Genomic DNA, 13,673 nt, shown 5'->3' with positions numbered 1-13,673 from the left:
ACAAAGGAGATCAAACTCAAAAGGAGGAAGAAATATTGAACTCCCTTCTTCATCAAAAGCCAATCACAAAAGAATGGCGGTAATACTGACAGTGCCCTAACAGGGCCACAGCCTTTGGGCTGAAACAGATAAATGAAATAAAAGAAAAACGGAAAATGCTTTGCAGGGAATGCTGTATATACAGAAAACCTGAAGATAAACATGTTGAATTAGAATATTCTTAAATGAATAAGATTTTATATTATGTATGAGACTAGTGTTTTCATCTTGATTGTTGCTTTCATTAAGTTTTGGTGGTGTATGCCTTTAGGTGTTTTGTGATTCACTTTAGTGCCTTTCTCTGCTTAATGCAGTGCAGTCACCTAAAGAGTTTAAGTTCAATCCCAGGTAAAGCACTAAGGTGAAATCACTAGACTCCTGGAAAATAAGCTGGCATGCACACAACCGAAACAGTGAAAAAACAACAATCAAGACAAGGACATCACTCCGATTGATACATAATATAAAAATTCCTCATCTCAGACATATAGAATTGAATAATATTTTCTCATATAGCTTCTTGCTTTTTCTTTTTTTAACCTCATCATGCAATGCTGATATACAAAAAAAACATGATCACATTAAAAATATTTGAAGTTATTTTAAATATTTTAATCATTGTTAACATGGCTTATGCCAGTTGAATATTCAATTAAGGAGTAAAACAAGAATTTCTGCTCAAATTTAATTCCCCCCTTCTTTAGGGTAGGTATTAAGGTAGTATATATAAGGGCATTTATAAATTATCTTTACCACTTCCACAATTTATTGCATCAATCGATTAACTTCTTAACATGTTAAATAAATATTATTAGAGTTTTAATATTTAAATCACTTTTGTTTCTCTTTAAACGGTGTTTATTATTATCTCTGACTTTTAATGAAAATGAATTCTTCAAATTGTAAATATAAATTTATGAACACCCTGAAAAAAGCTCTTGAGCTTCACCTGACAAAAATCAGCGACCTAATCAGTAAACTTTTAAAATATCCAGGAATCCTCGTCCATGCAGACAAGATTGGCAACCGATATAATGTACCGCTGGACACATACTGGGAATTGACACTGAGGTAACTGCACAAGGACTACCGTATTGTACCGAACTCTGCCTTGACTTTAAACTTGACTCCGAAGATAGAACTGAACCTTTCATACCTCGACCAACCCATATCAACTTAACCCTTTAGCATTTAAACCGGCCATATCCGGCCAAAAGTATTCTGCTTGTTTTATGTTCAAACTGGCCAGATCTGGTCTCTCACACCAACCCTACAATATCGTTTTAAAAATTAACAGCAACCTCATCAAAATCTCAAAGCTACAAGATAATGCAGGATTAGTTCAAAACAATGTGGATAAAAAAGGATTAACTTTGGCAGAATAATGCGAACACTAAAGGGTTAAAGGACCATAACGAAAATTTTGTTGCAAACCCTTCTGTTCACCTCATCTGCCCCTCAAGCTCTGATATGAGTAGGATTGTTGTTGTTGTGTGTTCCTTCTTGAGCCACGGCTGGCTCATAAGGGACGGTTTCCCGGTTTCATTGGCATACAGGTTCCCCACCTGGACGGAATGCCAGTCCATCACAGGTGAGCTGCTAGATGCAGGAGGAAAGAGTGAGAGAAAGTTGTGGTGAAAGGGTCAGCAGAAGTTTGCCATTACCTTCTGCCAGAGCCGCATGGAGCTTAAGTGTTTTTTTGATAAACACACACATCACCCACTCTAAGACTTGAACCCGTGATCCCTCAACCACAAATCTGCTGCTCCAACCACTAAGATTAAGTCGATTATATCGACCCCAGTGTGTAACTGGTACTTACTTAATCGACCCCGAAAGGATGAAAGGCAAAGTCGACCCCGGTGAAATTTGAACTCAGAACGTAGCGGCAGATGAAATACCGCTAAGCATTTCGCCTGGCGTGCTAACAATTCTGTCAGCTCGCCGCCTTAGAGGAAGTTATACCACTCAATGAAGAGGACAGCACAAATTGTGTTGAGAATGCTGAAGAAGCTTCAAATGAACAGGACTTGCCCAAAGGCAAATCACTTGAGATAAAAACAAAGACCATTATCCTGCAGTTACCATATTCAGGTCCATCTTACAGAACTTTTACCAGTTCAACCTGAACACATCTGATCTTACCAAATAAAAGACCATGCTTGCCAATACAAATAGCAGACAGCTGAAGTTTAGGGCCAATACATAATAGGTGCTTTGAATTTAGAAGCAAAATAAATTATCCCATTTAGATTTAGAAGGGATACTGTTTACAGAGATCACAGTCACCAGGCTATAAAAACACCTCAACAATCAACAACCAATAGATCAAGCAGGTTTCCTTAAGAACTATAGTATGATAGATCATATATTCACTGGTGGTGACCCCCTTCGGTCAGACACTGACCATGGGTTTGCACCTAGAGATTTACCTTCTAAGGCACAAGTCTGGGCAAGGTTGTTTTATGGAAGACCAGCAGTCGCCTATGCATACCGGCCTCCCCTCTCCACGCCACCAGTGTTGTCCAAGGGAAAGGCAAAGGGGCCGATACAGCTTGGCACCTGTGACGTCGCAACTCATTTCTACAGCTGAGTGAACTGGAGCAACATGAAATAAAGTGTCTTGCTCAAGAACACAACACGCAGCCCGGTCCGGGATTCGAGCTCACAACCTCACGATCGTAAGCTCGACGCTCTAACCACTGAGCCACGTGCCTTCACTATATATTCACTATAACAGGGCTTATAGAACGAATGAATGAATGAATGAATAAATACAAGCTTCTTCTGTGTATCATTCAGTTGACTATGAAAAGGCTCCTGATAGCATCAAGATGAATGCAGTGTTGAAATCTCTGGAAATTCAAGGTAAAGAGGCGCAATACAAACCACTCAAAGATGCGAATTCTGGATGCACAACAGATATCTCTCTGCTATCACCACCAGTAACGGTCTCAACCAAGAAGGGATATCCATGTAATAATAATGGTTTCAAATTTTGCCAGAAGGGCAACAGGTATTTTTTTTTTTTATCAACCCTGAAAGGATGAAAGGCAAAGCTGACCTCGGCAGAATTTGAACTTGGAAACATAAAGACAGATGAAATGCCAATAGGCATTTTCGCCAGGTATGCTAACGATTCTATTGATATCTGGTACGTAATGTCAATGCAAGGATAACAATGATGACAATGCTGCTTAACCCCAAGTGCGACTGATGAAAGAGACATATCAAAGGCTCTCCAGCTGTGACCATCCCATTCATTCAAATAACTTTATTCAATGTGTTCTTTCCTATTTTTGTTTTTCCAAGACAGTAGAATGTGATTGCAGGGAAATGCAGCAGGTTGAGCAACCATAATCTCTTGATGATGATGATGATGATGATGATGATGATTTTGTTTACAAAGTCAGAATTTAGAATTTAAAAAAATAGAAAATTTTAGCAGCATGGGTGAAGGTAAATATGAATGTATGAATATAGATACATATGAATGTATATATTAATATCGGAATATATATATGTATATAAGAGAACACATCAATGTGTGTATGTGTGTGTGTGTGCGTGCGTGCGCGCGCATAGAGAGTATGGGCCAAAAGTCATGCACCAAAACATTTTACATTATCATTATTCAGTACAATATATATACTGAATTTGGTGCGTGACTTTTGGCCCAACCAGTATGTTAATACCGTAAATTCCAGGCTATAAGCCGCTACCATTTCCCCACACTTTGAACATTGCAGCCAATACTATGGTGTGGCTAATGCATTTTTTTTCTTTGTCGTGCCGTGGAAAACATTTTGCCTCGCAACAGTAGACCAATCAAATTGATGAGTAGGTGTCACAGAGGTCCAATGAAATTGTGTGATAAATCAAGAGCACTTTCACCATTCAATTACCGGTATTGTAAAGCTGTCATTTGTACTCCCCTTCATCAGCATGGAAAACAGGATGAAGAAAAGCATGTGATGCAGCTTTTAAGCTGAAGGCGATCAATCTGGCGGTTGAAGAAGGAAATTGAGCTGCTGCACGTAAACTTGGCACAAATGAATCGATGGTGAGACGTGGAGATGCCAGCAGGAAGAACTGAGTCAGTGCAAAAAGATGACGAAAGCTTTCAGAGGTAACCATTGCAGATGGCCCGAACTTGAAAACTTTCTTGAAGACTGGGTTAACACATGGGAGAGCAAGCAGCTGTGGTGTTGCCACCGTGCAGATCAGACTGAAGGCTAAAACAATCGCCACCGAAACGAAAATCGAAGATTTTAGAGGTGGGCCATCGTGGTGTTTTAGATTTATGAGAAGAAAAGGCCTGTCCTTCAGGGCACGCACGACTTTGTGTCAGCAGCTCCCTCCCGACTATGGGGAAAAACTTGTCAACTTTCGCACATTCACTCAAAGAAAGATAGCGGAGAATTCCATCGGGTCAGAAAATATCATGAATATGGATGAAGTACCTTTGACGTTTGACCTGCCTCTCACTCGGACTGTTAATAAAAAAGGTGACTCGTCCATCACACTGAAAACAAGTGGCCATGAGAGAACGCATTTTACCTGTGTTCTGAACTGCACAGCATCCGGATTAAAGCTTCCAACCGATGGTGATTTTTAAGCGGTTGACAATGCCAAAGGAAAAATTCCCAAAAGAAATCATGGTGAAAGTCAATAAGAAAGGTTGGATGATGGAGAGCCTAATGAAGGACTGGCTCATAGAGTGCTACGTCAAGCGACCTGGGGGATTTTTTCGCACAAAAAAAAGCATTGCTCGTTATGGACAGCATGAAGGCCCATCTAACAGATTCAGTGAAAGCTGCCAACAAGAGTACAAACTCAATTCCAGCTGTGATTCCTGGGTGGCACCACTAATTATTTGCAGCCACTGGACATCAGCATGAACCAGGCATTTAAAGTGGCACTGCGCCATGAGTGGGAGGACTGGATGACGAGCGGCGAGAAATCCTTCACCAAAACAGGTTGCATGCAAAGAGCATCTTTCACACAAGCCTGCCAGTGGATCTTAAATGCATGGAGCCGTGTCAAAACATTCACCATCACCAACGGGTTTCAAGAAGCTGGACTGCTGCGTGATGAAGATGACCGGGTACGCTCAGGTGAGAGCGACAACGAAGAGGCTGAACTGAGTGATGAGATCCTGAGTGATGAGATCAATTCGGACACTGTACAAGAGGACTTTGATGGTTTCAGTGCACAGGAAGAAGATGAAGAAGGCGATCAATGACTTTTGACCTGGTAGGCTGCAGTGTTTATATATATATATATATATATATATATATGCCGGTCATCAAGAGGAATGTTGTTTGTGCACTGTTCAGTAAAAAAACATACGCAACGTAATTTGTGTGTGACTGATACGCACATATATTTAAAGGTAGCCGTGTTACAGGCACTGTTCGAAAAAAAAAGCATTTGCAATATGTGTTTGTTACATACGGATTAAATAAAAGTTAAAAAATCCTCACGTGTAATATCTTTCTGTGTAAATATCTCATATTACAACGTTGGACACCTGCGGCTTAAAATCCAGTGTGGCATGTACAAGTACAAAATTTTCTTTATAAAATTAGAGCATGCGGCTTTTAATCAGGTGCGCTCTGTTGTCCGGAATTTACGGTACATGAATATATGCATAAGATAACATGCAAATGAATAGGGAGATGCCAGTCTGTATGTGTTTGCATGTATACGTGTGTGTGTGTGTGTATATATATATATGAAATTTACAATCACATCAAACTTACAGTGGCTGAATTAGTAAGCAAAAGGTACCAAAGGGTTCCATTACATTTTTTAATGCCTTATTCAGATGAAAAAGAGCAAAATTCATGATCCTTTACAGAATCTCCAAAACGTGTGGGAAAAACAACATCCTTGGACAGGAGACCTAGCTTGAATATTTGCAACAGGGAGGTGGACTCTGCAAAAGGCAACCAAGGGTCATTTGGAGTAGATTAAGTCTACTACCCAAAGACAAGAGCTACAATCCCACCAATGGAATTCTCCACAGTTCCTGCCGACCAAATTTCACTCACAAAGCTTTGGTTGATCTGAAATTATTGTAGAAGTCACTTGTCCAAGGTACCATGCAGTAGGATTAAGCCCCGAAACCGTGTATTTGTGAAGTGTCTAAGCACAGAAGTTTGATTTCTATTCAGTAAACATGCCACCGGCACGGGTATCGCAACTACAATTTCCATTTGATTTTTGATTTTGATGTTGATGTACTTTCACTCAATAGGGTCTGTGCTTGAGGAGACCTACTGAGTCAAGTACATCAAAATCAAAACAAAAATCAAAGGGAAGTTGTAGTTGTGATACCTGTGCCGGTGGCACGTAAAAAGCACCATCTGAACTTAGCCGATGCCAGCGCTGCCTTGGCTGGTGTCCATGCCAGTGGCACGTAAAAAGCATCCACTACACTCACAGAGTGGTTGGCGTTAGGAAGGGCATCCAGCTGTAGAAACACTGTCAGATCAGATCAGACTTGACCTGGTGGAGCCTTCTGGCTTCCCAGACCCCAGTCGAACCATCCAACCCATGTTGCATGGAAAACGGACGTTAAACGATGATGATGATGATAAACATCACTTCTGTGAACAGTAATGTCAGAGACAGTGAATGGTAATGTCAGAGACTGTAACCGATAATGTCAGAGACTGTGAACGGTATTGTCAGAGACTGTGAACGGTAATGTCAGAGACTGTGAACGGTAATGTCAGAGACTGAGAACGATAATGTCAGAGACTGTGAACAGTAATGTTAGAGATAGTGAATGGTAATGTTAGAGATAGTGAACAGTAATGTCAGAGACTGTGAACGGTAATGTCAGAGACTGTGAACAGTAATGTCAGAGACAGTGAACAGTAATGTTAGAGATAGTGAACAGTAATGTCACAGACTGTGAACGGTAATGTCAGAGACTGATAGAGGAGTCCATTTAACAGCTTTGTTAACATTGGAATGTTATCAGAAGGGCAAACAAATGGAATATGTCCTTTCCTTTGCTTTTTTCCTCCTCATTCCTCATTGGAGACAAAGCTAAGACAACAGTGGAGGTCATGTGAGTTGTTATGTCAGCAGCAAATGCATAAAACAACCAATGAAACAATGAGCAATAATACATATATATATATATACATATATATATATACAGATTAAATTAAACATTTTAAAAAAAAACTAAATAAATATACAAAGTGAAATAGTAAAGTATAGAAAAATATAAAACAAAAAAAAATATAGAAAGATAAATAAAATATTACAAAGAATTAAATAAATAGGTACAAATGTAAAAAAAATACATAAAGGGTGGGGGTGGGTGGGGGGTAAAACTAATAAATAGACACAAAATATAACAAGAAACTAAACAAAACACAAACAAAAAGTTCGGTCGAACCCTAGATCTCTGGCAGGCTGAATATACTGCAGTCTGAGAGTGAACCGGAATCACTGCAGACGGTGCTGTCAGAGTCGGATAATACAATCTCTTCACAAATTGCCATCTCCTCTGCTGCCGTTTCAATGGATTCCTGGGGCCGGTCTATGCGGGTCCATGCAAATAGATTTTTCTAGAATAGAAAGAGAGAGAGAGAGAGAGAGAAAAATAATGATGAATAGCAGAGAAACTGTAATCGGTGTTGGTGGTGTGGGATAGTTGTAGTAGCATGGTGGCAGTGGCGGTGAAGCAAATGGTAGCAATAGTAATTGTAGTGTTAGTGGTAGCAGTAGTAGTAGTAGTAATAATAGTGGTGGTCATGGTTGTAATGAAAGCAATAGAAATGACCTCTTGCACTCTGAGAGTGTTAACTGGGAGAGGTGGGGGAGGTGGGAGAGGTGGGGATGTGGGAGAGGTGGGGATGTGGGGATGTGGGAGAGGTGGGGTATGTGGGAGGTGTGTGTGGGGGGAGGGGGGTGAACAGTTACTGATGTTTACCTGAGTTAATCCAATTGTTTCCAAGAATATCTTCCATCGGTTGCTGAGAATCACCAGCTTGTTTTTCACCTGGAACATCAAGAGGAAAATCATCGTTTAACATCCACTTTCCTATGCTTGCATGGGGTCAGACAAAGCTTGTCGAGTCAAGTTTTCCCTACATTTTTCAAATGCCCTTCCTGTTACCAACCCTCGCCTGTTTCGAAGCAAAATAATATTTCTCCATAGCTAGACAATGTTTTCACGAAAAACTGGGAATGAACAACCTTGCACAATAAGAATGCTGACCATCACCATCATTGACAACCGTCACATGAATGTCTAGACGACACTCACACACACGTGCAAGACATCAAAACTCTTTGTGCCTTCATTTTAAGCATCACCCCTTTAGCATTCAGTGGCACCTGGCAGATGCCAGGACCCCTGGACTGGTGGTACGTAAAAAGCACTATCCGACTTGTGGCCGATGCCAGTGCCGCCTCGACGGGCTTCCGTGCCAGTGGCACGTAAAATGCACCAATCCAACCATGGCCGTTGCCAGCCTCGCCTGGCACCTGTGCAGGTGGCACGTAAAAAGCACCCACTACACTCACGGAGTGGTTGGCGTTAGGAAGGGCATCCAGCTGTAGAAACATTGCCAGATAAGACTGGAGCCTGGTGCAGCCTTCTGGCTTCCCAGATCCCCGGTCGAACCGTCCAACCCATGCTAGCATGGAGAACAGACGTTAAACGATGATGATGATGATGATAACTCTGTCAAATGTAATGCTTATTTATCCACACTGTTTTTAATTAATCATACATTATTTCGTAGCTTTGAGGTTTTGAAGCAACACTGTAGATGCCAAACTTGACCAGTTTGAACATAAAACAGGTGGAAAATATTGGGCCGGATATTGCAGGTTTAAATGCTAAAGGATTAAACTAATCATCATCATCATCATCATCGTTTAGCGTCCGCTTTCCATGCTAGCATGGGTTGGACGGTGCAACTGGGGTCTTGGAAGCCAGAAGGCTGCACCTGGCCCAGTCTGATCTGGCAATGTTTCTACGGCTGGATGCCCTGCCTAATGCCAACCACTCCGTGAGTGTAGTGGGTGCTTTTTACGTGCCACCTGCACATGTGCCAGGCGAGGCTGGCAACGGCCATGGTCGGATTGGTGCATTTTACGTGCCACCGGCACGAGGCCAATCGGGGCGGTGCTGGCAACGGCCACATTCGGATGGTTCTCTTACGTACCACCGGCACTGGTATCACAGCTGCAATTTCGATTTTTTGATTTTCACTTGCCTCAACAGGTCTTCACAAGTAGAGTTTTGTGTCCCAAGAAGGAAAGGTATGCATAAGTGGACTGGCTACATCCCATGTAGAGGCCACGGGTTATGGTCTCACTTGTCCTGCCGGGTCTTCTCATGCACAGCACATTTGTTAAAACTTATTCCACCTATGTAGTCTACATTTTGCACTCATTCCCTCATACATACATACACACACAGATATCTGTGCAATTGGCTTCTTGCAGTTTCTTTTCACCAAATCCATTCACAAGGCTTTGGTTGGTCTAAGGTTATAGCAGAAGACACCTGCGCAAGGTGCAGTGCAATGGCACTGAACTCAAAACCACATTGTTACGAAGCAGACTTCTTAACCACACAGCCACAACTGCACCTGGAATAGTAAACTGTGCAGCACAGTTGGGGCAAGATACAACAGCTTTAAATCATCAACACTATACTTGTATTGCGAAGAGGTAAACAGTTTTGAATAATGTTGAAGTCAACCAAACAAAAGGAAAGAAGACAAATTAAGAATTTTTTGCTGAACAAATCGACCCCAGTACTTTTTTTTTTAAAGTCTGGCACTTCTATCAGTTTCCATTTACCAGAAGTTACAAGGATATAAACAAACCAACACCAGTTGTCAAGCGTTGATGGAAGGACAGACACAAAGACACAAAAGTGTGCATATATATATGTGGAAGCGCATGGCTTAGTGGTTAGGGTGTTTGCAACATGATCATAAATTGTGGTTTCGATTCCTGGATGGGGCGACGCGTTGTGTTCTTGAGCAAAACACTTCATTTTACGTTGCTCCAGTCCAATCAGCTGGCAAAAATGAGTAACGCTGCGATGGACTGGCGTCCCGTCCAGCTGGGGAACACATACGCCATAGAAACCAGGAAACCGGGCCCATGAGCCTGTCTAGGCCTTAAGGGCGCATTTATTTATATATATATATATAAGGCAGGCTTCTTTCAGTTTCTGTCTACCAAATCCACTCACAAGGCTTTAGTCAGTTTGAGGCTATGTTAAAAGACACTTGCCCAAGGTGCCATGCAGTGGGACTGAACCCTGAAACATGTGGTTGGGAACCAAATTTCTTACCACACAGTCCAACTATGCCTATGGTTATTTTTTTTTAACAAGCTGCAATTAATTAACAAAGAGGCAGAGGATGACAATGATAGTAACGAACACGCAAGAGAAAAATAGAAGAGCAAATGAGAATTGTAACAACATACCACAGAGCAGGCAACAGTTCTTCCATTGTCTCGAAGACATTCAGATAACTGCATCACCTCGTGCATAACCTGCTGCAAGTTTTCCTGATGATGGAAACGCATGAAAGAAAAAGAGAGAGAGAGATGGAAGTAAGTATCATTCAAATATTATTACAGGAAATACTTGGGGTTATTTTCAGTCTTGTGTTTAAGCTTGACTCATGACTCTTGAGCTTCTAAGAAAGATTGTGCAGAAGGAGGACAGAAACACAATCAACAGGTTAATGCACTAATCTCAGAGCAGAGAAGTGTGTGTGTTGGCGTTAATATTTTGTTATTTTCCATGATCAGGCAATCTACCAATGCAAAGCAGTCAATGTTGTTGACTGCATTTTATATAAAGCTACACCTTCTGTAAAATTTGTTCAGAGTTGCCTCTCATAAGTATCTCCCATTGATAAAAGCCAACTAGCTTGAAACATTGATGTCTGGGATTCCTGAGAGATGGCAACACTGAACAAATAGGGTGCTGTCACACCTTTTTACCATAAGAGAAATATTTTCTCTATGGTAACTACAATAAATTTGCCTTTTAGCAGTTGAAATACATCACAAACATAGTGTAACTAAGCTAAACTTTGCATATATATATACATATATAATATGGAGAAAATACTTCCAAATAAATCATTGACTCTATTATTATCTAGTGTAATAATAATAATAATAATAGAGTCAATGATGATGATGATCATCATCATTTAGCGTCCGCTTTCCATGCTAGCATGGGTTGGACGGTTCAACAGGGGTCTGGGAAGCCAGAAGGCTGCACCAGGCCCAGTCTGATCTGGCAATGTTTCTACGGCTAGATGCCCTTCCTAACGCCAACCACTCCGTGAGTGTAGTGGGTGCTTTTTACGTGCCAGACGGCGCTGGCAAATGGCCACGATCGGATGGTGCTTTTTATGTGCCGATATCTTCACAAATATTTTCTCGTGAATTATATGTTCCGTATTGAAATTATTCTCACACTGGTGGCTGTCAAAACGAATCAGTTGCAGCGCAAACTTCAATGTAACGGGTTGGCGCACTCCATCATGGTAATGCATGCTGAGGAAGGTGAGGCTATAATGCCAGTCCAGAAACCGGTCGACATGAGTCCAAATACTTGAATTATGCTGAAAGAATGTCTTAGCCCGTTTGTCTTTGGACGGTTGATTCCTGTAGTTATTCATTATCAGTGTATTTTGGTGATTTAAGTAAGAGTTTTGACTGTTATTTCCAGCAGGTAGTCATACTTAGTATGTCCTTTGATTAATATATATGCCATATACTTTACAACATGCATTGGAAACTGTTCTCCTTATCCAGCAACAAACAGTGCACATGTTGATGACCTTCCCCTCTGATAAACATCATGGGCATATAGAAGGAAGGCCAGCATGCATAGGTAACTGCTAGTCTCCCTAACAAAAAACAAAAAGACTTGCCTAAGCCTGTGTATGAGAAGCAGCATGGTTAAACTTGACAGATGAAAGCCCCTTATTGGTAGTCTTTTACTCGTTTCAGTCATTTGACTGTGGCCATGCAGGAGCACCACCTTTAGTCGAGCAAATCAACCCCAGGACTTACTCTTTGTAAGCCTAGTACTTATTCTATCAGTCTCTTTTGCCGAACCGCTAAGTTACGGGGACATAAACACACCAGCATTGGTTGTCAAACGATGTTGCAGGGGGGTAAACACAGACACACAAACATACACACACACACACATATATATATACATATATACGACGGGCTTCTTTCAGTTTCACTCTACCAAATCCACTCACAAGGCTTTGGTCAGCCCGAGGCTATAGCAGAAGACACTTGCCCAAGGTGCCACGCAGTGGGAATGACCCCAGAACCATGTGGCTGGTAAGCAAGCTACTTACCACACAGCCACTACTAATGCTTCAGCATAGCCTCAGGTCAACGACAAAAAGCAGAGAAAGAATAGATGTCTTGGTCTTTAATCACAATTTCATTCACATCTCAGATACTTTGTAGGAAAAGTAAATCAACTGTAGGACTGGATTTGTACTTTATTTTATTGACCCCAGGATAAAAAAACAAAGTTGACTTCAACAGGATTTGAACTCAAAACTTATCCTGTCAATCTGCCAGCTAAGGACGAGAATAAATGAAGGATAAGCTTACCCGGTCAGATTTCTGAAAGGAGCTTCCACCAACTGCAATACTGAGTAAGTCGACGCTTACAGAGAGGGTGCTGAGCTTTTGCTGGGCAAATGATTTCAGGTGAGGAAACAGACAAAATAATTGAGAAATCTGTGGGAATTATAGAAATGGTATGATGAAATTAATACAAAAACAACAACAAATATTTACACAATCAACCACTCAACAACACATTACAAATCGCACAACACATTCTCTGGGCAATCACCACCAAACAACATATCACAAATCAGAAGATGGAAGAAGTGGCTGTGTAACATGATCCAGCAGTCTTGCAAAAAAAGCTTTGCTTCAAGAAAATGAGGAGGGTGGGGGAAAGAGGAGGCAAGCTGAACAAAGGCAAAGGTGGTTAGACAATATTAAGGAATAAACAGGCAGATCACAAGTGGAGACCTCAAGCTGTGGCATTTGACTGCAACAGATGCACAAAAAAAAAATCTGGCATACAGTATGTCATGAATGTCTCTGTGACTCCACTGCAAGCTGAAGGCCTCAAACTAAGCTAAGCCTAGCCAGTGTGTATCTGTGCGAATGTGCATGAGTGTGCACATGTGCAAGCATGTGTACATACATCAAGTGTAGAAAATATGCATACAAAGCAGATTGGTTCTTTTTTTTTTTTAAATCCACTTTTCCACACTTGCCTAGGTTGTAGAGAGTTGACTGACGCAGATTTTCTACAGCCAAACACCCTTATCTCCAATACTCAGCTGTTTCCAAGCAAGTTTATATTTCCTCATGGCCAACAGAATTTTTTTTTTTTTTTGCAGAATACTGGTCATGAATGACACAGCTTGTATGACAGTGACATTCATTTACAACAACCATGTGATGTCAAGACAAGGAGACACAAGCACACACACACATGCTTCTTTCAGCATCTGTCTATGAAATCGATTCACAAGGTTTTAGGTATAGTTGAAGACACTTGCCCA

The 13,673-nt window shown here is 41.1% G+C and overlaps 1 protein-coding gene and 1 long non-coding RNA gene across 5 annotated transcripts in view; both read right to left on the bottom strand.

Moving 5' to 3' along the window:
* The window catches only part of LOC118766034, a 165,023-nt gene that overhangs the window by 64,776 nt on the left and 86,574 nt on the right, over window positions 1–13,673 (bottom strand). The window contains exon 2 of the long non-coding RNA XR_005001962.1: window positions 5,044–5,049. This is a non-coding gene — a long non-coding RNA (uncharacterized LOC118766034). The remainder of the gene's footprint in view (window positions 1–5,043; window positions 5,050–13,673) is intronic.
* Window positions 7,460–13,673, bottom strand: part of LOC115218804 (SMC5-SMC6 complex localization factor protein 2-like) — a 41,833-nt gene continuing 35,619 nt past the window's right edge. For all 4 annotated transcript variants that reach the window (XM_029788738.2, XM_029788740.2, XM_036509168.1 and 1 more), the window contains 4 exons: window positions 12,700–12,828; window positions 10,522–10,605; window positions 7,997–8,065; window positions 7,460–7,631 (listed from right to left, as the gene is read on the bottom strand). In XM_029788738.2, the coding sequence (XP_029644598.1) occupies window positions 7,461–7,631; window positions 7,997–8,065; window positions 10,522–10,605; window positions 12,700–12,828 (453 nt within the window). In that variant the 3' untranslated portion in view covers window position 7,460. The remainder of the gene's footprint in view (window positions 7,632–7,996; window positions 8,066–10,521; window positions 10,606–12,699; window positions 12,829–13,673) is intronic.

Source organism: Octopus sinensis, linkage group LG14, assembly GCF_006345805.1.
Source record: "Octopus sinensis linkage group LG14, ASM634580v1, whole genome shotgun sequence".
Lineage (NCBI taxonomy): Eukaryota > Metazoa > Mollusca > Cephalopoda > Octopoda > Octopodidae > Octopus > Octopus sinensis.
Note: the sequence above shows the minus strand (reverse complement) of the source record. Positions and strands in the feature narration are given on the sequence as shown.